The sequence below is a fragment of the Zosterops lateralis genome (genome assembly GCF_965231275.1).
Source record: "Zosterops lateralis genome assembly, chromosome: 7".
Classification (NCBI taxonomy): domain Eukaryota; kingdom Metazoa; phylum Chordata; class Aves; order Passeriformes; family Zosteropidae; genus Zosterops; species Zosterops lateralis.
Genome location: NC_139767.1, coordinates 38,337,890 through 38,361,304, shown reverse-complemented (window position 1 = coordinate 38,361,304; position 23,415 = coordinate 38,337,890). Strand labels below are relative to the sequence as shown.

The following is a 23,415-nucleotide window of genomic DNA, read 5'->3' as shown; positions in this document are numbered from 1 at the left end:
TTTCTTGGTTTTGGTTTTTTTTTTTTTTTGGTGCATGATGTTTTAAATTCCTTTTTCAATGACACACTGCATTACAAATGGATGGCACTTGAGACCAGTGGCATTTCCATATTTACACCAACGAAGAAATTTACATGACGCAGTAGCATACAATCCTGACATTCAGTAATAGCAATAAAACAAGGGCAGCCATTGGATTTTTTCTGTACAAACTATCGGAACAAGACTTTTATTCACATAAAAAAAATCAGTTTTAATTTGCTCTGACCTACACACTTTCCAAATTCATCGTTCTCAATTCTCAAACCTTTCATCACATCGCCAACACCCTCACCAGACTACAGGAGCTACAAGTAATGATACCTAACACCTAAGCAGAGCAAAACCATCCCTGCCAGCTTTTTCTCCTGACAATTCCTCACTCAAAAAAAAAAAAAAAAAAAAAAAAAAAAAAAAAAAAAAAAAAAAAATGAATCGTCCTTTTTTCCTTCTTTTCTTCCACTTTCACATTTCTTAACCACAACAACACAGGGCCATTCCAGTCCTTCTCAAGCCAGACAAGAAGCACGCTGGGATTTTCTCTCTGGTGCTACACCCAGGAGTCAGGAGAGCCTGGGTACTGTTCTGCTCGGTAAGAAGACCGTCTGGTGGAATAAAAGTCTACATAATTGGTGGTTGATTTCAGTCCGTACTGTGTTGTGTAATCTGAAGTAGCAGGAAAGTGAACTCGGTCGTCAAAGTAAGGGTCCTCGTAGCTGTGTGGGGACTGCAGGTACAACCGGTAGGCATCGTAGTTTTTCCTGGTGGTATCTTCTTGGCTGTAGTACAATTGCTGATGCTGCTGGTAAGATGATAGCAAAATAAGCTCTCAAAAATATAATTAGCAGAGAAAATACTTTTCCCAACTGCAGCTCTACCCATGACAGTAATGCAGGTTTCAAACCTCCATGAAATGTACCCAGGGAAATGGAGGAAATGCCCCTGAGTCTGCTGTGTGTCTCCTCCTACATCACTTGAGGGAGTAACTCCAAAAGTGCACAACTTTAGAGCCCAAGTAGAGAAGTACAGAATGTGGCCATAGCTACCAAAAGCAGCCCAAACCCAGCTCAAGTCAGAAAAGAGGTCTCAGATCCCACTGTCAGAAGGTGCTAAAAGAGGTGATCACACGGAGCCCGCCGGCTCCAGCAGCCCCGAGGCCCCGCCTGTGAGGGCACTGCCCCAGCCCTGGGCACAGGGCGTGTGCCCCGAGCCCCCTCCTGCCTCTGGGCAGAGCAGTGCCCAAACCCGGCCTCACCTGCAGCCGCCGGTTCTGTTCTCTGCCTGGGGAGGAGTAGGAGCTGATGTAAATTGGTGAAGCTTTACTGGAACCTGGGAGAAAAGTTTAATGCTTAAACTTCAGTCTTTATTCATTCAGCCATAAGTCTGTTGGTTTTTATCTTGCCTTGTACGTAGCACGCATACTATTAAATCTGCAGACTTCAGTACCTACTAATGATATAATCCAATAACAGAATGAAGGTAAATGTCCCTCAGCAGCAGTTACAGCAAAGCCGGGAGGCTTATGTTGCTGTTTCTCACTTTACACACTCAAAATCTTTAAAGCAAGGAGTTTCCTTCTCTTTAGTCAGTGTCATCTATTGGTTTGCTACTTGTCTGACATAGTAAGAAGGAAAAGAGGGATCAGAGAAAAGATGAAATCTTAGTATAATTTAGTAATATAATAACATACAACTGCACATTAAAATTTATAACATTACCATCACAATATAATGCACAAAATCATACAATTTCTGTATTAGTATTTTAAATAAAAGTAAGAATTCCAACTGCCTCTCACTTTCCAATATAGAAAGGGATCTGTGTTTACTGTGGTACTGGACAGTTTTACAGCAGAGCCAGGTGCTGCCCTGCCCTGTGCCACAGCCAGGAAACACGAGTGGAAATGGAGAGAAACAGTTGGCAGCGACCAGCCCACTAATGCAGTTGGCTGTGTCCGACTGTGAACTCTTCCCACAGGGAGCAGGTCTCTGTTCTGGACGATCCCCAGCTGGTCTCTTACCAGTGTAGATGTCTTTGTGTGCAATGACATCGCCCTGGCTGCTGTAATACTGCATAGAGGGGTGTGTCCTGTCGTACTCAGAGCGAGGCTCTCTGATTCCCAGCAAAGCCGGCGACGAGGACGTGCTGCCAACTGACGGGAAAAGACAACAAAAGCCCTTCACACCCCCAGCCTTCCTCACCCCTTCCTGCCCCAAGAATTCACACCAGGGGTGGGTAAGGACAGGACAGCCACAGCTCTTCTCGGGTGAACACCCCAGAGCTGCCAGCAAGGTACCAGAGGCTGCGAGGGGCAGTCACTGCTCGGTGCTGCTCACAGACACGGGACTTGTGTGATGCTCACAGCCAGACCATGGACCTTGCCATGCCTGGAGCATCACCTGTGTGGAGGCAGATGATACTCTGCCAATGGTGATAGTTTATCTGTTACACTTAAACACAATACTTAAGGCCACCTGGCCTGGTGACCCCTGTATACACAGGTGAGTCCTGAGCATGGTGTGCTCTGGGAGGCCAATGGCCAAGGGGGGATCCCAGCAAGGGATCACTTTGTGTTCTTCAATAAGCAGCTGAATCTCAACTGCACCTGTAAGAATTTTGTTCTGCTAAATCCTCCCTGGTCTACAGATCACTTGGGCTTTATCGGCTCAGAAAGACTCCAGCAACAGGAGAAAAATACTTAAAAATGATTTCTAGAAATATTGCTTCAAAATATTAGTTCAATGATAATCTTCCACTGATGTGTCCATTACATCATAGCTCAGAATTCTGTGTTGTTATGGATGACTTAATTACTGGCATTTTCCTGGCATATTCATGGCTAAATATGCCATATTGTTAAAATTCTGACATGGGTCAACATAATAATGTGTGTTTTAAGAGTGGACTGAAACAAGAACAACTGTTTCAGGCCAAATGTATCTATTCCAGCAGGGATCTGCTGTGCCCAGCATGGTGCTGCACAGCCCCTCTGGGGATGTGGGCCTTGCACCAGCTCCCACTGACTCCCTTGGGCTTGGTCATGCTCTAGACCAGGAAAGCAGACACTTCCTATTAGGGATTTTTACTAAACCCTCTTTGAAAGACAACATCCTTTGAATATTAAATTAGAGCTGCTCATCTGCTTCCTACTTGTCATTCAAAGAACTGGAGTAATACAGTTGTTCTCCTGCTGCATCCTGAGACAGAAAGCACTGAGATAGAAATTTGACAGCTGGTGTCAGAATGTCCTTTTACACATGGGTAGAATCCAGTCATTCCCTGAGCCTAAGCTGTACTGGCTTCCTTGGTGGTGAGAGGGACTCTGGCACAAATGCCACAACAGGTTTACTTCTTGTAGGAAAATAAATCCCTGGTGGAGTCCTTGTTTTTCAAGTCAACCATGTCTTAAAGGAATGTGTGGGGGTTGTCACTTTCATGTAAAGAAGCAATTAAACAAGCGTTGTAGGAACTGGTCACTAATTTTAGCAGGTACAGTAGGTAGGTATTTCTCAGTATTAACAGAGACCTGTTCCAGATGGTCTCTAGAAGAGAAAATTGGGTAAAATAAAATGCCAAATGAAGACAAAATAGAATGCTTCAGGTAGGTTTTGTATCAGCCATCTTGAAAATCTAAATCCTAGCACTGAAGACATTGAAGGAACAAAGGTGAGAAATAAATGAGGAGGAGGCAGAAAGGTGTTTTTTGGATTTGGTTTCTCATTCTTATGGAAGATAGTTGGGAATGAAAATGAGCTCCTCGCTATGGGTGTGTTGCTGTTTATGCTGTCAGGTCCCCACATTCCATGAGGCCACTCCACAATCCCCACCTAGTCCAGGAGTGGCTTTGAACAGGACAATGGTTGGTAACAATGTCCAGCTCCATTCATTGAGGATTTCACTTTGCACCAACAGCCCAGGGAGCACTCAGAGCACATGAAGCACTTTGCTCAAACACCAAGGAGCAACAGCCTGAGCAGTTTTAAATGGGATTATACCACACTGAGAGGCTTTTTGAGTTAAAAACATGGGACAGCAGGTCCCCTTCACCCTCCCTGTCTGACCTGACTGCATGACAGGTGACATCTGCTGATTGGCTGTGGATAGAGAAGGATGGGATTTGAATCTCTCTCGTTCCAGTGTTGATACCGGTGTAATAAAGTGACTTTGATTCCATCCATCCTGTGGAGTGGCATAAAGAAAAACACATCAGAATCAATTGCAAGTCATAAATAAATGAGGAGTTTTTGTGGCACTGTTTTACAGTGTAAGCTAATTTTACAATTTACCTTTTTGTAAATGCTCCGGAGGTCTCGGTACTGCCACAGTGTGTTCAGTACCTGGGCCGCTGCCTTGACAACCTTCAGTGAGGATCTGAGGAGGTGAAGAGTATGGCAGCGTTAGAAAGGCACTGAATTCCACTTCAAAAGAACAGCATTCCTGCTTGTAACAGCCTGAGCCTGCTGCTGTGGGGCAAACCAGGCACTGCAGCACCAGCAGCGTGAGCACAGCCAGGCGAGCAGCCTCACCACGAGATGGGGCTCCTGCTCATCTCCTGCTCCCCCGTCCCGCAGCCACAGGGGCCTCCTGCTGCTGACCCACCACAGGCTCACGGCTTTCATTTCCACTGGACACCACGGTGCCAGCAGAGATCTCGTCTGACGGCCTCCCCAGGGCCCCGGCACAGCGGGCAGGACCGGCTCCCCTCAGCCTCCAGGGGCCACCTTCTCCTTTCCCTGACCAAAGCGCTGCACTAGATACAATTCACAGTTCCTGGGATACATCTGACAAAGGTGCCCACCCAGTCCGACTCGGAAAAGCTCCAAATATTTTATTAATCTTGTGGGTGTTGAAGGGGTGACAGGTTCACTCATTTAACCTGAACAGGTCCCATGGCCATGGTTACTGTGAGCAGCTGTGCAAACCTCCAGAAGGCTGGGACAGAGAACACTGGGACAGAGAACACTGCCCAGGACAAGGTACCAGTGCCTCCTGCCTCCCAGGGAGACTCCAGCTGACAGCTCCTCAGACCCAGACTGCAAAGACAGATCTTTTTTCCACTCAAAAAACCATTTCCGCATCCTTAAGCATTTTAAAGGGACACAAACAGCTCGGGTACGGTCTTTGCTGCCCACTTGCCTGTCCCCTCTCCCCTTTGTTATGTTGACCAGTTTCTCGATGCCCCCGGTGTCGGCGAGGGCCTTGGCGTTCTCCATGTTCTTGCTGGTGACCTCGTGCAGGGCGCAGCAGATGGCGGCCACCGTCTCGTCCGACAGGATGCTCGGCCCGTTGCCGCCCGGCAGCCGATTGACCAGGTCCCGCATGGCGTATTTACCTGCAAACACACCCACGGGACAGCTCGAACCACAGCTCCTCCTGCAGTCTGAAAACTGCAGGACTCAGCATGAAACTGAAGCCGAAGGCACTGAGAAGCAGCACAAGAATTCACATTTTACACCGAGTCAAGAGAGACCGCATAACAATTTTTGAATTTTTTTTTCCTTTTAGCTTAAAAGTGTGAGATGCGGAATTTTGCAGTAAAAGAGGAATTTTTAAAGCAAGATTTATTTGGAGAAAGCAGAATTGTTCAAGGAAGAATGTTAGGCTACTTATTATGATTGACAGAACAGTGCATATTGCTGGGGTTCACCTATGCAAGGATTAAAGGAATCCTTACAGTAACTAGGAATCCTTTCTTCTGGATGTTTTGTTCACCTTGTTTGCCACCTGTCAGCACTCAGCACTGTCAGGCTCCAGTGGCTGGCTTGCTTTCTAGCAAGCACCCCCGTTGATGACTTAGTTCAGCAAAGACACAGATGCTGCTCTATATCTGTGTTTTCCTGGAAATATTTTACCAGGAGAAGATTTTTTTCCCTCTTCCTGTCCAAGATTGTTTAAAAAGCATCACTGTCATGGCAGCAGAGCTTTCCATCCCCTGGGAACACGTGGGAGACTTGCACCCCCAAGCAGGTGAGCACTGAGCTCCAAGGAAGCAGAGCTGTGCTTCCATCCCACTTGGCATTGAGGGTTTTCTGTCTGGTTTGGCTGATCCATCCATGAAAGGTGGCTGGCAGTAAACTAAGGTGGCAATATTTCTCTGGAGAAGCTGCTGGTTGACGTGACACAGAAACCTCAGGAGTGCTGTCCCAGCAGCAGTGGACTCTCTCCCAGGCGAGGTGCAGAGAGGTCTGTACGTACCAATGAGCTCCTTGTTGCGCACGTCCAGGGCCATGTTCCTCAGGGCAGTGGCCACAGATGACACCACTCTGTCGTTGTCCATGCGCAGCAGCTCCACCAGGATGGGCAGCCCCTTCTCCTTCCTGACGGCGGCGCGGATGTAGGCTGCGAACTGACACGGAGCCCGTCACCCTCCGCCCGCACTGCCGCCCTCAGGGCCATTCCCAGTGCAAGGATATGGCTGGTGTCTGCTTTTTCTGTGATTACAAACAGCCACCTCTTGGCCATTTTTCACTCATTCCTCTTACAAAGAGAGAAGGTATTTACACAGATGATGATTACTGAAAAGGGAGCAGGGGGTTTGGGTTTTGTTTATTGTATTTTTTTTTTTAAACACCAGATTCATAATGATCAAACTGAAAAAGGCTTAGCTGGCTTGCTGCAAGCAAAGGAAGCAATTAATGCTTGCTGTGTTTTTTAATTTCTCTGTGACAAATACATGACACGATATAGTGTTCTCATGTGCTGCTTCTGTAGCACATTATATGCAACAGCCAGAACGTACGGAAATAAATAACAGAATATGGAAATAAGTTATATTTTTCCCTTCTCACCAGAACTCACAGCTAGAAGATGCCACGAGATGGTTTTGATCTGATATACACCACAAGAAGCTTTTTCTGTTTATTTAAAATAAAGACCAGCTTCCATATGGCTCTTGTTGCCCCTGCTCTTTGCCCAGGCCTGTCACTGTGCAAACGTGACTGCAGCACATGAGCACTAATGCACAGACAAGAGGGGAATGCTCAGGTGCACTCGAGGAAATGGCACGTCCCCCCAAACACATTCCAGGGTCTTACTAGAAAAAACAGCTGGACTATAAAGTGAGTAGGAGGAGCAGGAATTCCTATACCTTCCAATTCCCTGCTGAAAGGTTCTGGAGTGATCCTGCAGAGCCCTCCAGAGTGGCTGGGTTGGAGCTCTCTGCCAGGAGTGTCAGGTATGGCTTCACCACCGACGGGTGCCAAAGCATCTCCACCCCTTTAGGAGACTTGGAAAATCCTGGAATAGGGCCAACTCCATCCCACTGAGAAAGGAAAGCAGATTTGTAACTGGACAAAATCTCTATATTGTCATTCAATGTAGGATTGTTTCTGTCAAGCTACATCCTCTCCCACCATGAGCCAAACCTCATTGGAGGTATTTGCAGTGCATGGAAAATACAAACCTGATCCTCCTGTAAAGTTTTTTTTTTCTTCTTCTTTTTTTTCCCCCAGCAGCTTGGCTCTGAGTCTTTGCTGGGTGACTCTTTTCCCAACAAGTCATCCAGTTCATTGATTCCCAGCAGCCGTGCCTGAGGTACCTCCAGTTCCAAGCGGTAGGAAAGGTTCCGCAAGGTGCACACACAGTTCTCCACTGTCTGAACCAAACCAGAGAGACACCATGTCACCAGTTCTCTCTCACACAGACACCAACCAAACCAAAGCAGTTCAATAGAGGAGAAAGGCATGGGGAGCCCAAGCACTAAACCCTAATGCTGGGCCCTGGGCTGTGTTTTGGCTGCTTCTCTGGGAAAATGCAATCTCTTTCAAATCTGACAATATGTATATGAGTGGTCTCTGCTATAGTAGCTTATTCTTTAGTATTGAAAATGAAAAGCATAAGAGCTTATTACTGTTTTATTCAGAAACAGGTACTGCAGCATTGCTGAAAACAATGAAAACACAGCTGGGTTTGGCTGTGCCTCAGTAACCTGGGTTTGGGAGTGATGTGAGCTGAGGACATCACCATGCCCAGCTGAGTGTACAAAGCCCAGGATCAGACACACAGGTCAGCACTGAAGTGTCTGTAGATGAGACATGCACACACCTTGCTGTCGTAGTCCGAGGTGCTCACACAGGTGTGGATCACATAGAGCAGCGAATCCACCAGGCCTTCGCAGGACCTCATCTGCTTCCGCGCCTCCTCCCCAGCAGAGCTCAGGTTCCTGAAGGGTGGAGTGACAAAGGAACACAGGGTATGCAAGGACAGACAGATAATCACTTATTAGACAGTTTGCAGAAGGATTTCATGCAGCTGACTGGTAATTAGTTAGCAACTCTAAATGACTAACTTGGTAATTTTCATATTTTTCTATTTAAAAAATGGACAATTGCAAAAGCTGTCTACATGATGGAACTCTGTAATTTATAGACTGAAACAATTCCTTTGTATTTAAAATTACAATATAAGAAAGACCTGCTGGGTAACATGATTACTCTTTAAAAGGGAGCATTCTAGAAGAGCAAATACCTCAGGCATCCTGTTGTGTTGCGCAGAACGAGGGAAGTCTGAAATTTAATTTTATGATCGTCATCAAAGGAGGAGCTGTTCCATCCCGAGTGGGGCACTATCACAGTGTTTGTCAGCGTGGACAGAGCGTCTCTAATGATTGTCATCTTCACAGCATCACACGAAGACAAGTTCCAGAGAACCCCTGAGAAGACATTTCCAGAACAATAAAGTCAGTAGAGACTTGGCAAACAAACATGAAGCAACACTGACAACTTAAAATACATTACTTTAAATATGTGATGTAATTCTAGAACAGGCAGAACATGGAGAGCCAGCATCCAAAAAGAAGGAAAGCAAGGTGAACAGTGGAGGAGGGCATGGCTTTGGTTTGTTTTTCTTCCAACCATAAGGGTGGCCTGCCCTGACATTGCTGCTACCTCGCAGCGTATACTGGAGATGTCAGGTACTGGGGAGCAGGGCTGAACATACCAGAAGGAATGTAAAAATCCTACAGAAACTTTCTCTTCCTGGAAACAACAGCAACAAGACCAGAGCATGTCCCATCCATCCATCCATCCATCCATCCATCCATCCATCCATCCATCCCATGGAACTGCTATCCATCTTTTATCCTTGAGCAGAAATCCCTAGTGCCCTGCCTGGCAAAGTCTCCATACATGACATTCAGATACAGAAGTATGAAATCTAACATACATTACCAGCAGAACTGTATATACAAATACCATGCTAAACACAGCATTGAATCTTCTTTTTCATCATGAAACAGAGCTTAAATACTTCTCCTGAAGAAGTCATCCTTGATTATAATTCAGATTAAATGCCATACACATTTACATAGTTTGGATCCATCTTACGAATTCTGCAAGAGCTTATTTAAAACTGTTGTCAAGCAAAGATAAAAAAAGCCTGTAATAAAAGGAATGTTCAGAATCAATAAATACATACCTGCTGCGTGTGCAGGAGACTCATGAGGGAAAATCCATCCTAAGTGGAGCTTTAGTGCAACTACCTCAGCATTCACTTCTCTCAATGACTCTACACTCTGTGCTGTTCTAACCAATCCACATAAGTGTCCAGAAAACACCTGGCATTACAGGTCTCTGCTGGTTTCCCTGCCAAGCTCACCTGTCACCAGCTCTTTGACCTCAGCATCGACAGATTTCCTCAGCAGGCGCAGGAGGGCAGGAATCCCGCCCACGTTCTTCATGGCAATTTTGTTCTCATCAGTGGACTTCCCGTAAACGAGGTTCCTCAGAGCACCACAGGCATTCTTCTGAACCTCCAGGACTCTGTGATCCAGGAGATCCACCAGGTGCTTGATACCTCCCAGCCTACAGACCTGCAGAGTGAATGTCAGGACCATCAGTACCCACTGATCTCGCTGTGTAAAAGGCTTTTGTTTCTATGAGAACAGGACTTCCCATTCTGCTTCCAGAAGAAACAGCTGCTGAACCTTATTGACTTGATTGCTACATGGGACTGAACCTCTCCCCCCATCCCACTGCAATGGCTGAGGGTCATTTTCTGACACTTGCTGTGTTCAGAGAACTGTTATTGCATCAGTTTTGTTTCCAGTTTTAAAAGTAATTTCCTATATCCCAGAATATCTTTTTAGGGAATATTGGAAATAAGAGCTGATTATCACTTGTGACTGTCACCAGATCATCAAAACCACCATTTTTCATCTCCCAGCAACAGTGAATTATGTTGGGCTATCTTCTTACAAAAGTTGCACCAATATTTTATTAACACAAATACAATTTATACTGAAAATAGCATCTAGCACACACACACATAGGATGCAAATGAAAAGGCAAATTCCCTCCAATCAACAGCTCATAGCTGCTTTGCAAAAACAGCAAGTCTTTGAATGCAAAGTTTCAAGAAATGTCAATAGTAATCTGAATGTTCACTCAGATGTATCCTGCCTCCACATGACAGTGACATAAACAACTTCCTCCATGTTTCCCCAGGACTGAACTCCTTTCCTTTGCCTGACAGCTCACTCATTCCCTATGATGCTTTAAAATGCCTTGATAAAGACAATGGAAGTGCTCCAGAGCTCCTGGTTGTTCTAGTCTCCAGTCACCAAGAGGTTACACAAAGCCAGGCTCTGCCAAACCTACTGTAGAGTTCTGCTGGATGACACAACTTCCAGGTAAAAGATTTCCATAGAATTTCCATGCAGCTCTTATGGCAGGAAGAACCTGAGTGTGTATAATTACACAGCCCCAGGCAATTCAATATTAACATCCACCTGGCACGCCCAGGAACACAGGAGGGTCCCAAATACTGTGTCCCAATGAAATAAAGGGAAGAGGCCCAGTTTTGCTGGTAGGTTTCCCTGAAGAGCAGCAGCAGCAGCACGTACCTCTGTCTTGACCTTGTTATCCCCGAAGCAGAGGTGCTGCAGGTAGGCAGCAGCGTTGGCCTGCACCGAGGGGAACTGGTGCTGGAGCATGTGGATGACCTCGGGCAGCTCCGGGTCCCGCCACGCAAACTCCCTGCACGGGCACACGGGAGAGGGGGTTACTCACTGAGTGTGGGCAGGTATTAACCACAGCTACTGAGCACCTCCACGGCTTTCCAACCACCCCCCTTCTGTTCTGGAGAAAGAGGGCTAGAAGGAAAACCAGGTATAACGGGATAACAGCGGGGCACATCACCTTTCAGTTTTCCAGCTGGAAAAGGACATTATATCCAACGTGCTTCAGTTGGCTTATGGACCACACAAATACAAATAACCACTGAGTAACACCAACTCAAACACTTCAACCTACAAAAAATCTCCCCAAAGTTAAACATATAATGCAAAAGATACCCACTCTACAGTGCTGGTTAGGGGCATCATTTCCACACAACATTTTTCTCTCAGCACTTTATGTTCTCCCTAGGCAGAAGCCAATTATACCTCAACAAAACCTGCACCTTCTGAAGTGTTACTGTCAGGATCAGATACAGGATGTCTGCTTGATTTGGGTTATTCAGGGATTGTAAATTTAAAATCATTAAATAACATCTCCTTCATTAAACCACAACGATTTTGTGCAGACCAATCCTGGAAAAGTAATGAAATATGTCCAGTTTGCAGATTATAAACATAGTCATTAATATTTGCTGGGCTATCTGCCTTCTGTAAAGGAGGACTTGGGAGGGGATAAAGTAGTATCTTCAGTTTTCCCAGGCTCAAAAATCCAAGTAAACACAAAACCCAAAACAAATCCCCCAAAACAATTAACAATTAAACAATCAAACCAACCAACCAACCCCCCCCACTAAAAATCCCAAAAACCAAAAACAAACCAAAAAAACCAGCAAAGTATGTTCCAAGAACAGTGGCTGGAAGCTGTTCCAAGACTAATGGTGGCCTGACCATTCAGGTCTCCCCAGGACTCAGTGTCACACAAAGGGGAAACTCAGGTCTATGCCCACTTTGACTGCTCAGCAGTTCAGGGGTTTATTTTTCCAAACTAATGCTAGGAAAACCCATGGGGAAACTGGCTTTCTAGTAAAGCTTTCACTCCTTGCAGAGTGGTGCCTCCTAACAGCCCACTCAGAGGCTGTGTAACATCCTCCCCTACCACAGCCTGATAGGCACATCAGAAACTGCAACAGATTAAATGTAAGGTAAAAATAATTCCTCTGTAAGCCTACAAGCTAAGAAGGTGCATCAGCAGTAACAACTGAGTCAGAGTTTCTTTAAAATACCTTGCTATGAATGGGAAGAATCCCCGCTATATGAAACTCTTTTTGTCACCATACCAGAGCAGGCAGCCTCCAAGCTTTACTATCTAGAGCTAAGATTATCCTATTAACATCATTTGGATGACTGCACCGTTCAGTTAAATGAAAATTAATTCAGTCTCTCCGTATCTATTTTAAAAAATTTAAATATATCAATTTCCACTTATAAATGGAATAACAAAACCAATTAAAGCAGCGTTTTCATTGCTGAGGACTGGCCCAGACTAGATAACTGCCTGGTGCTATGAGCCTGCTGTAGACAGGAGCAGGGGAATGCAGGGAGAAGCTCCAGTGTCACCATCCCTGCTTGAGGTTTCCTTGGTGCCCAACACGTCCCCAGGACAGCCCTCGAGGCACAGATGAGCCCAGCTCCTGCAGGATGAGCTGGTTCCTCAGACACATAAACCCTTTCTGAGCTGCACACAGCCTGGGCTTTGATACTCCCAGGTTAAATACAAGGTTTTAGTGCAGAGCATCCAGAGTAAATGACAATGATGATACTACACTTGTCACAGGCCCCACTGTGCACAGACACCTGCAACATCAAACCAGTAATTATTGCAGAAATACGTGTTCACTTTCAAAATGGCACATTTATAAATAGTTTTAACACTTACTTTGTTTTGAAATTTAAGTAGGCTGTTCATAAAAAATTCATTCAAATACATTGGGTCTGTACTTTTGAATTTTGAAGCCCTAATTTCCATTCATATTAAGAGAAATCTCACTACAGTGTTACGAGTTACTAAAAAATATTTTCAATAATCCAGTCAAGTCTCACGAAAGCTGTGTTTCCTGTAATAACTCCTCCATAAAAACAAACACGAAAGAAAAACGCAATAATAAAAGGCACAACAGCCGCTTTTTCTCCCTGCAAGAAGCAGCCTGCGTGCAGTGTTTTGGCAGCAGAGATGCGAACGCTCAAAGGAGCGGCGGCGCAGGGAGGACTTGCCTGGGGTCCTTGTGGATGCTGTCGATGGAGGGCGAGCGCGTGGTGCCGCCGTCGGGCGCGGGGTGCAGGCGGCCGTAGGCGGCCTCGGGCAGGCGGAACGGCCCCGCCCGCAGCGGCTCGGCCAGCGCCGCCGGGGGCAGCCCGTACGCGCTTCTTTGGTATGTGAGGGTGCTGCGCTGGCTGGAGGACCGCTGCAGGTTACCCATGCCTAGGATAAAACAGTGTCAAAACCGGCCGGGTAACAAGGGCCTGCTGAAGAGAACGGGCGACACCTACTTAACAGTGCAAGAAAAAAACCGTCAGTCTTGAAAATGCACACTGTGGAAGCTGATGTCAGATTTCATGGAGCAATTCCTCAGTGTCCCATGGAAATGGACAGGTTAGTTACACAATGAAAGGTTTAGTGGTTTCAGACTTGTGCCTCAGCTTCCCTCAACAAGTATTTAAAGTAGGAAATGCATCCCATGCCAACAAGCAGAAATCTGACTGCAAAGTGTTTTCAAAGTTCATAATATCAATTGAACAGCTGTACCAAAAAGGAGGAACAAGTAAACAAAAATTCATGTTGTTTATATGATATTTTGCTTTTCCTAACTACAAGTACACATTCCTTGACAAAGGTAACGTGGATCATTGCAAAGATGAGGCTGAGTGGTTAGGGAACAAGAACATGCAACTTCCTATCTGAGCAGAGCTGCTGTGCTGGCTCTTGTTCTTCCAAGGTAAGTGGTATTAAGTAGACAAGTAAACAAAGAATTCCAGTTTCGAGTTATATTTCTTCTCTTATTGGCACATCCTGACAAACTCCATTTATTCTAGGTGGTGGAAGGCAGGAGAATTGCAAAAACTGGTGCCTCCTTCAGCACTCTGTTCTCTTGGTATTGCAGTTACATTAGCAAACATTAAAAGGCATTTTCAAGTGTGTGAAAACATGACATATGAATCTGACAGTTCTTTATAAATACTTCTAGAGAGTTACTTAGCTAAATCACTCTAATATTTTAAGAGTTTTTGGAAACCACTATACAAATTATTAATCAACCTTAAAGAACAAACTTCATTGCAACATGCATTATTTCTCTCTACAGAAAATATATCCTATTACTAATCTAATGCCTACGCTCTTCATAATACATGAGTGGCACTTCTACAAGATACTAGAGAAATATTTCAGTTTCAATAAACAATCCTCAGCATTTACCATTATGCTTTGCTGAGTGTTGCATTGCACTAAGTAGTTAGTTTGTTTTGCACTGGGTGTTTTTGGTTGCACCTTCCCATGAACCTTTGCACCTCCTTCACCTGATATCCCCTATCTCTGCCCTCCCCCTGTGTCCATACCCTCCCCTGCCCCTCTTCCCCAGGGATTAAAACACCTCACACATGAGGGGTCTCTTTCTCTTCCCTAAGGGCTCTGAGGTGTAGGTTCTACATTAAAACTGTGGGACTGTGTCCTGTGAGGATTAAGAGTGCCTTTTTGTGTTTTATCTTGGCCCTAGCCCAGATTTCCCCCCGAGGTCCATAGCTAGGCCAGGGCTGGACCACAGGGGCGAGGGAATTGGGCAGTTGAGAAGTTGGGTAAAACAGTATTTTTACTGTGAAAGATGTGGTAGGTAATTTTAGTGGCAAGCTCTTGTTTTACTGTATTGGTGAATAAATAAACCCCATGAGCCAACTCAATTCATAAGAGAGTGATGCACAGAGAACACGAGAGAGGAAGCAATAAATTCTGTGTGTCGTGAATAGGCTTATCTGGGATGTCCCTGTGCATGTGCTATCAAACAGAAAACACTCTGACCCCAGGCTGACAGTGATGTATAGCCCCAAGCATTCCCTGCAAACATCACAAGAGCCTTTTAATTCCTGCAGGTTATTTTAAGTCCTTCACACCTATCTTCTGTCTCGGTTAAGGGACACCCTGCAGCTGCTCCTCCTGCACTGGCACTCCACTAAGGGACACCCTGCACTGGCACTCCGCTAAGGGACACCCTGCAGCTGCTGCTCCTGCACTGGCACTCCGCTAAGGGACACCCTGCACTGGCACTCCGTTAAGGGACACCCTGCAGCTGCTGCTCCTGCACTGGCACTCGCCTTTCCCCGCACTCCCCGCGCCCCGAGCGGGCAGGGCTGTGACCCACCGGAGCCGGAGCGGAACAGCGCGGCCTGGGAGCCGTGGTGCAGCTCCACGGTGCCGTGGTTGGGGCTGCGGTACACGGGGCTGTAGAACGTCCTGCCCTCGTAGATGGGCGTGATGTGCATGTCCGGGGACACGGCCGAGCGCAGCTCCTGCCCCAGCTGGCTGTGCTGGCTGGCGTACGAGCTCCTCAGGCCTGCAAACAAGCACAGGGACATTGACATGCCTGCGTGGCCCATCTTCAGCAAAGCAACACAGCTGCCAGGATGGAACCCTCCTTCAGCCAAGGAAAGGTAACCTAACAGGTACAAAGAATTATTTGTTATATTTTTTCCATTATTAAATGGCCCATACTGAAAGGATCACTGACCGAGCAGCATTTCCTTGACTGAAAGTCTTGTCTATACTCTGACAACTTGAAATTTTCCAACTTAAAATTTTTTTGGTATCATTTACAGTCTAAACCACAGAGAATAAAGGCTGAGTCAGCACATGCAGTGGACAGATTCAGCAGTGACAGGGTAAGTATGGGCCCGACAGAAATCCTGTTGTGACAGAGGGCACAGCCTAAAGGGGCTGTAATCCTGAAACTGAAACAGTCCGTAGCAGTGAGAGCAAAGATCTGCTTGATGGTGGAAGCAGAAATGTAAGCACATGGAGAAAAATCTTTATAAAGGTTTAAATAGCCCATGATGTGAGTATTTATAAATAGCTATGCTGCAGCTGGATGAGCCTTTTTCACCTTACTATATATTTAATATTTCATATAAAATGGATACAGCTTTGTTGACTTCGGCATTACTACTGCAGGCACTAAAGCTCTGGCAGTTATCAAAGCAACAGAATTTGTGAAATGAGCTATGCAAGGATGATGAAATGATGGAGATTACAGAATAACTTCAAAAGTGCAGTGGAGTAGTGATGTGTAACCACATGGACCCTTCATCTGTGTATTCTCCCCCCAAAATCCCAGACCTACTCTGCCACAGTGTCTGCAAGGAAAGCTTTGGGCCATCACTAAGAAAACACATCTTTGGTGTGGAGAACAGAAAGACTTGAGCAGGCAAAGAGGGCAGCAGGGCCTTTCCCATCAAACTCATTCCCAACCCTTATCCAACTGGCATATTATTAAGTCTTGCAAATGGAGGTGAGGGAGAAGACACATTTTATCTTTTGCTGAGGAATTAGAGCATTTTGGAGTTTCCTGCACAATAATGGTTCAAAAGAAAAACCAGAAATTGCCATCTGTTCCAAAGGGCACATGGTCTAATTGAAAAATCACCTTGTCCGTGCTCATTCAAATGAAGGTTAGAACAGAATCAGTAAGACGCAAAACTTAAAATGTAAAGTAACTGCATGTTAACAAGAACTGTCTCTCAGATGAATAGATTCTACCTTTTAGGGCTCTATTTTAAGCTAGTATTAAATGGTTACCCTATATTTAACTTGAAGTATGAGATAGTCTAGAAATATAAGTGGAAAAAACCCCTAATATTCAGTGGTAATAAGTTATATATTTTAAGAAAGAACTTCACATAAAATTAGTTCCAGGCTAGTATGTTTTACTTTATGTTTAGCCTGCATACACATTTAAACGTACTTTATCTCTGAAAATGTTGACGTGCTTCTGTAAGACTTAAAATTTCATTTAGCAGCTTAAATAATAGGATTTAATTCAAGGCATGGCCAGCAATTAATTATCATAAAGCCAGTATTGACGAGTATTGACACAGAGTGTTTGACATCAGTATTTACAACTGACCTGACACCAGCACCACAATTGTGCCCCAGTGCTACAACGTTCCATCCACACCACCAGGGCTGCATTCTGTGTTTTGTCCAGCTGGGGTGTGCTGTGCTTTCCCCGTGTCTGTGCCCGTTCCTCACCTGTGAGGCTGTCAGGCCGCGGGGGGACCATCCTCTCATAGATGTCGTACTGCTGCCCGTACTGCTCCATGTCGTGAATCGTCCTCTGCAGCGTCGTCCCCAGGTGCTGCGGGACCGCCGTCATGCCAGAACGCTTCGGGGAAGAGGATCCCAGCTGAGTCTGGGATGGAGAGCCCACTCTGGTCTGCACATCGGCGAGGGCCAGAGGAGAGCCGACCCTGCCGGCCGGCGGGTACTGTGCGGTGCCGCCGGCGGGGTTGGGCGGCCGGGAGGTGAGGGAGCCGACGCGGCGCACGGCCGAGGGCGAGGCCGGCCTGTGCAGGGCGTACGGGGAGCCCGCCCGCTGCACGGGCAGCGTGCTGGAGGAGTACCCGTGCGACGGCAGGGCCCTCTGCTCGGCCACGCCGGGAGAGCCGTACCCAGAGCCCCCCAGAGACGTCCGCAGCGAGCCCCGCGACGGGGACACGCCGGTGCTGACCACGTAGGAGGGAGACTGTGCTCTGGAGGGCACCGAGCTGACCCGTCGCATCACACGGTTGGTGGTAGCGGTGTTTGCTGAAGGCTGTTGAAAACCAAAAACGTTTATGAGTTTTGTCGTTTAGGTCATACAGTGGATATTGTTCTCCAGCAGGAAACACACACAATTTAATGGTATATAAAGGCAGCTGGAGTGTAGCTTTTACCCTAAACCTAATTCCTCCAAGTTTCCCTGTAACTTTTTTCTAACCATCGCTTCTTAGTATATAAAATGACAATTTAACATTAAAAAAACCACCTATTTCTAATTCTCATTTGGCTTGCTATGTTAATCTTCACCTATGCTTTCCTTATTCACTACTTAACCACTCTGGAAACTCACGAATAGTAATGCAAAGAGTTCTGGTATAATCCAGAAAAGTTCCAACAATTACTGTCTTACTATCATTCCATTTACCCAAAAATGAGGGAAAAGCTAGAAGCCATAGAATGTACAGGAACACAAGCAGCACCTTCCTTTAAGAACTTCCTTAGCTTATATACAGGCTAAGTTCTAGGAAGGTTTTCCCCCATTTCACACGGAATTTTGAGCAAGTGATACTTTCTTGATGTGATAATAGCAGTGTACTGTGCAGTCAGGAGTGCTGCTTCACTTCAGCTCCCCTGAATGACCCAGCTCACATGTGCTGATCCCAGCAAACAGGTCTCTGCTGCAAGCCATTCCCGCTTTGTAACCAGTGCCAGTGTTAAACCAAAACTGATTTGGTACCACCACCTCCAGCCCAGCTCTACAGCCGCTGCCCCTAGAGCCTGTTGGAGCCCGTGCCCTGCTCAGAGTACCTGCACTGACGTCTGCCCTTCGGCGCGCGAGCTCCTCACCACATGGTTGTTGGGGGCTCCACCAAGGGAGTGCTGCTGTCTGAGCTCTGGCTTGTTCAAGTTTTGGCTGTTATGGAAACTGCTTATTTCCTGGTAACCACTGTCAGAATAAGAATTCATTTGTGTTGAACTTCTTGAGTTACCTACAGACCCTGTAGATATGAAGCCAGCATAAGAATAAAATCATTGAACAAGTTCACCAAGTATTATATAACTTTGCTATTTGTTGCATTCGTAACTGTATTACATTTTTATACCGTCAATACAGAAATATATTCTAATATTTAAAATGCACACAACAGACCCTCACTTTCATGGAGAGATGTCTGCTCTGGTGAGTAGAGAGTCCCTTGCTCTGCTTCTGTCCTAATATCATAGGCATTGGTGTGAACACCCTCTGACACCTGGGGTTTGCTTACACTGGTGGGCGGAGCATCTGAAAGAATAAATTATTTAGATAAATCCAGCGTTTCATATGCAAGTCTCCTGCAAACTCAGTAATGATCATTTTCTCAACTTATACCAAACAGAATCAGCTTCCTGGCAGACAGGTATCATCTCCACAACACAATAAACAGAATGTTAATATAAATCTCTGAGAATTTTGTTACCTGAAAGTTTTGATGTAGTTCTACAATTCTAATTTTTCAAATATATGTTCAACCTATTTTAATGAAAAATTAATTGATTACCTAGTACACTCTGAAGAATAGAAACACTGTGCTGCAGTGCCCAGTGGACAGCTACCCTTGGCTTAAGGGCCTGTCCTCAACACTTCCAGATGTAAAAGGCTGAACTGAATTTCATACCTGTTCGTGTACTATGAACAGCAGTTGCTGCAAATTTCTAGACTTTTTTTTACTTAGTAAACTACTATCTAAATATTTGCCACTTAAGCTAATTTCAGTTCCAAGAATGCCAGCTGAACTGTACAGACAAATGACAGTGTTGTAAGGAAAGGCAAAGGAGGCATAGCAATGCTCTTACGAAGAAAAGAAAAAGTTAGAGTCTGGGAAAAAAAAAGGACAAAGATGAGGATACTGAATCAGCATTATTTTAACAGAACTATAAAGTACTCAGTTCTCATGTTATGCAGGCAGAGAGATGCAGTACAGAATCACAGCATAGTTTAGCTCAGAAAAGCCCTCTGAGACCACGGAGCCCAGCTGTTCCCCAGGACAAGGCCACCACTGACCCACGAATCCCAAAGTGCCTCATCCACACGGCTTTTAAACCCCTCCAGGGATGGGCACTCTACCACTGCAGCTGTGCCAGGGCTGGACAGCCCTCCCATGAAGAATTTTCCTTAATATCCAAGCTAAACTTCCCTGAGGAAGCAGAGTAGGCAATGGAGGCTGTGTTTAAAGGTAACACCTGAAATGTAAATTGTTGCTGCAGAAATCCATGAATGAGCCTGGAGTGAAGCCAAAGGGAATGTGCCAAGGAGCACCAGCCCAGCCCCAAGGACTGCTGGGTGGCAGGAGCTGTGGGCTCTGGGCAGCAATTCCTGCTGCACAGAAATACTCTGGCTTTTACCAGTGGCTGGACACAAAGTGCTGGTGTCTCACTACCTGCATAATTGAGCCATAATGGAACATTCATACTAAAAATGTTACTCAGCAATTGCTGTTGTGAAGAATGCTTGAACATTAGTCAGATTTAAAAAAAAAAAAAAATCAATAAATCTTAGAAATCCTAAACAGTCAGCAGTTATTTACTAGTACATTCTTTGGTCAAAACTAGCTTGTAAAATTGGACGTTAGTTAATTTATTGAATAGGAGTATTATGACCAAATTTTATTGAGAGTTAGTAGGAAGTGTTACTAACTTCCATTAGTTAAATTGTCTAGAAATGATCCAGAGAACCAACATTGCAAGAACTCACTTCACAGCCTGTTACACCAACTTAACACCAGATGGTAACAGCCACCAGTGGGTGTTCCATGTTCTCTGGAATAAAACACTTGGAGGACTTGGACATTTACATTAGGATTACATCCAACTTCAATACTTTAATTTTCAATCTTTTTGTTTATCCAATACAAGGCCCTATTATCTCAGTTACTGGATATTACACGATACTAAATCAATGTCAAACTGACAATCAGTCTGGGGAGAGACACAGAAGAATAAGGTCCAATTGTGCTGTTCAGTGCAGATGTTCCCAGGACAGGGCTTTGAGCCCAACCTCACTCCCATCACACACTGCCCACCAGGCCAAAGCCTTCAAGGGCTAAAAAATAAAGATTGTTTAGGCTGTTTAACAAAGGCAAGAATGCACAATAAAATGAATTGTTGTCTTTCTATCTGTCTCCACTACCATAAAACAGGAGGAATGCCCTGAATAAAATAATAGCCCTCTTATAAATGACTGATCTAATATTCTATTTATAAGCATCTGCAAAACAGCATCACATTATATTTCTGTGAAAAATTCTGTATAATTCTACTGATGCAGAAAGCAATTACAGCTACAGTCACATCTTATCATCCACTGATGCTTTTGACATAAACCACTATCTACAGTCATAGAAAAGGTGATTTAAGGCAGTGGTTTTATTCATCTTTAAGTTCAGTATTTTCAGGTTACAGTTCATAAAGCAGCATCTAGTGACACTTCTACAAAACAAAAGGTGAATTGGGGAATAAAACCTACAATCAAGCCACAATCACAGGCATAAATGTAATCAGGAAATGAAACGTAGATCAGGAAATTCTAAGCAAGAAATTTTTTTTTTTCAACATGCCCACTTCTGAGCAATTACTTCAGGAAAGGCTACTTTGAATACAGAGATGTGCAAAATACACATTTAGGTTTGCATTAACACATAGAGCATTGAAGCAGAAATAGAATTTTTGGCCATATGTCAAGTGACTGCTTAGCAAAGATCTGCATATGAGATTTCTGAAGAAAAACACACAAATGTGAGGAGAGAATTAAAGGACAACATAAAAAATTAGCTGGATGAAAGATGGAGAGAGGGAAGGGACTAATAGAGGGTCAAAGAGAAAAGTGAATAAGTTACAGGAAAATCAGAAGAGGAAATAAAGCAATGGAATGCATCTGGGTGAAACAAATAAGTAAAACAACACCTGAGAGCTCTCAGAAGGAATCTGTACCAGTTGTGAAGTGTCACTGGGACACTATAGAACAAGGGGGAACAATGTGCTTTAAAAAATCGCCCGAAAAAAACAAAAGCCAGAAAGCCAACGTTTGCATTGAAAAAAATGTAAGACTTGTTTCTCAATTACTTGAAAAAACGAATTTGATTTCTGTTTAAAACTGCTGCTGAAAGAATACCTGAAAAGCACCACCATGACTAGCGGAAGTTAAATGGCAATACAAGGAGGCTGATGATATTATTAGCTTTAAAATAAAGGGAGAAAGCTAACATGTGCCTCACCTCAGCTGCAGCAACAGAAACCAAGAAAATACAATTATGCACAAGTTTAAGAGCTTTAATCTCCAAATAAAACAAAAGGCAGGAATGGCACATAAAGTAATGCCCATGATGGGTAATGATGAAAATGCTTGACTGGACAAGCAGCAGCAGGAGGGTTCCTGTGCAGCAGCCACACAGCTCTGAGAACAGGCAGTGCCCTGCACAGTGGGACAGGAGGGCTCTCCCACCCTGCAATGTCATTGCCCTGGGGCTGCCCTGGGCACTGCTGGCAGCACCACAAGAGCACAGGGCGCCCAGCACAAGGAGGGACTGGCAGGAGCCCCGTCCATGCCTGTCCTGCCGTGGCTCCTGCAGTGCCCCCATCGCTCCAGACCTGCAGAGCTCAGGCAGCGACTCCACAATGACAAACACCAACTGAGGCACAGGACCTGTCAGAGCTCCCTGCTCTGGCCTCTCAGGGCCAGCAGGGATTATTCCAACAGACCAGGGAATGCCACCTTGAAGATACAGTCCTACCCTCTCCCTCAGTGTAACTAGGAGCAGATGCAGCAGTACAAGAAAAATGCTTTTTTTGGAAAGAAAGTTCACACTATCCCGTGATACAAAAGTAGGAAAAGAACTCTCAGAAAAACTTTCACTTATCAGAGATTTTCTCAGTTAAGTAAGAACATCTGTAAAAAGAAAAAAAACCCAACAGTTTTCAAGTTTAAAGCATGCAGTATTTTTTCATGCTCCTTACCTGTCAGGGGGAAGACTCACAAGAAAATTTTAGCTAATTGCAAGGAAGACCCAATACATGACAAGCCTTGTGTTACAGTCAGCTCACACAGAAATGCAAAGGCACATAAAGATACAAGAAAAGTACTTGCAACAAAGTAAGCTCAAGCACCTTGTATAGCAACATAGGGAACACGTTTTCCACGTGTGACAAAGAAAACATCATTGTCATACTTTAGAAAAGACACTTGAAAAAGATTATGTAGCATCGCTGCTAAATGTTCTGTTCATATCAAAACAAGCAATGAATGCCAAGGAAAAAAAGCTACTTGGGGTTAAAGCAAATTGTACATAAAAGAAAATACCTGAAGATCTCCAAGGAAATGACTTCTCAGTAGAGCTGCAGAAAGAAAAAAAATTATCACACAAATGTATCGTCTGGTTAGTTTGGACTTTTTATTGCATTTTTAATCATAGAGAACTTTACAAAACTCCCCAGCAGATAAAGCTTCAACAGTCCAAGTAAATACCACTCTGCAGTGGTTATTGAGTTCAATTTTCTATTAGTCAGTGGGAATTACTCACTGTAACTTCCTGTATGTCACAACACCAGGCAACACAACCTGCCTGCAGCAGGCCAGGTGAGAACACAGCTTACACACACAACCCCTGGTGAAGGTGTTTGCTGTCAGTGGCAGCCACACCAGTGTGAC

General features: G+C 44.9%; 1 protein-coding gene across 1 annotated transcript in view; it reads right to left on the bottom strand.

The window, feature by feature from the left end:
• The window catches only part of PKP4 (plakophilin 4), a 38,114-nt gene continuing 14,699 nt past the window's right edge, over positions 1 to 23,415 (bottom strand). The window contains exons 4-22 of the mRNA XM_083865264.1: positions 23,068 to 23,102; positions 18,892 to 19,017; positions 18,543 to 18,733; positions 17,226 to 17,787; positions 15,343 to 15,534; positions 13,201 to 13,412; positions 10,880 to 11,008; positions 9,634 to 9,847; positions 8,506 to 8,689; positions 8,083 to 8,200; positions 7,442 to 7,633; positions 7,127 to 7,300; positions 6,235 to 6,385; positions 5,176 to 5,371; positions 4,326 to 4,410; positions 4,101 to 4,218; positions 2,060 to 2,191; positions 1,295 to 1,368; positions 1 to 838 (exon numbers count right to left, since the gene is read on the bottom strand). Coding sequence (XP_083721390.1) covers positions 590 to 838; positions 1,295 to 1,368; positions 2,060 to 2,191; positions 4,101 to 4,218; positions 4,326 to 4,410; positions 5,176 to 5,371; positions 6,235 to 6,385; positions 7,127 to 7,300; positions 7,442 to 7,633; positions 8,083 to 8,200; positions 8,506 to 8,689; positions 9,634 to 9,847; positions 10,880 to 11,008; positions 13,201 to 13,412; positions 15,343 to 15,534; positions 17,226 to 17,787; positions 18,543 to 18,733; positions 18,892 to 19,017; positions 23,068 to 23,102 — 3,334 coding nt within the window. The 3' untranslated portion in view covers positions 1 to 589. The remainder of the gene's footprint in view (positions 839 to 1,294; positions 1,369 to 2,059; positions 2,192 to 4,100; positions 4,219 to 4,325; positions 4,411 to 5,175; positions 5,372 to 6,234; positions 6,386 to 7,126; positions 7,301 to 7,441; positions 7,634 to 8,082; positions 8,201 to 8,505; positions 8,690 to 9,633; positions 9,848 to 10,879; positions 11,009 to 13,200; positions 13,413 to 15,342; positions 15,535 to 17,225; positions 17,788 to 18,542; positions 18,734 to 18,891; positions 19,018 to 23,067; positions 23,103 to 23,415) is intronic.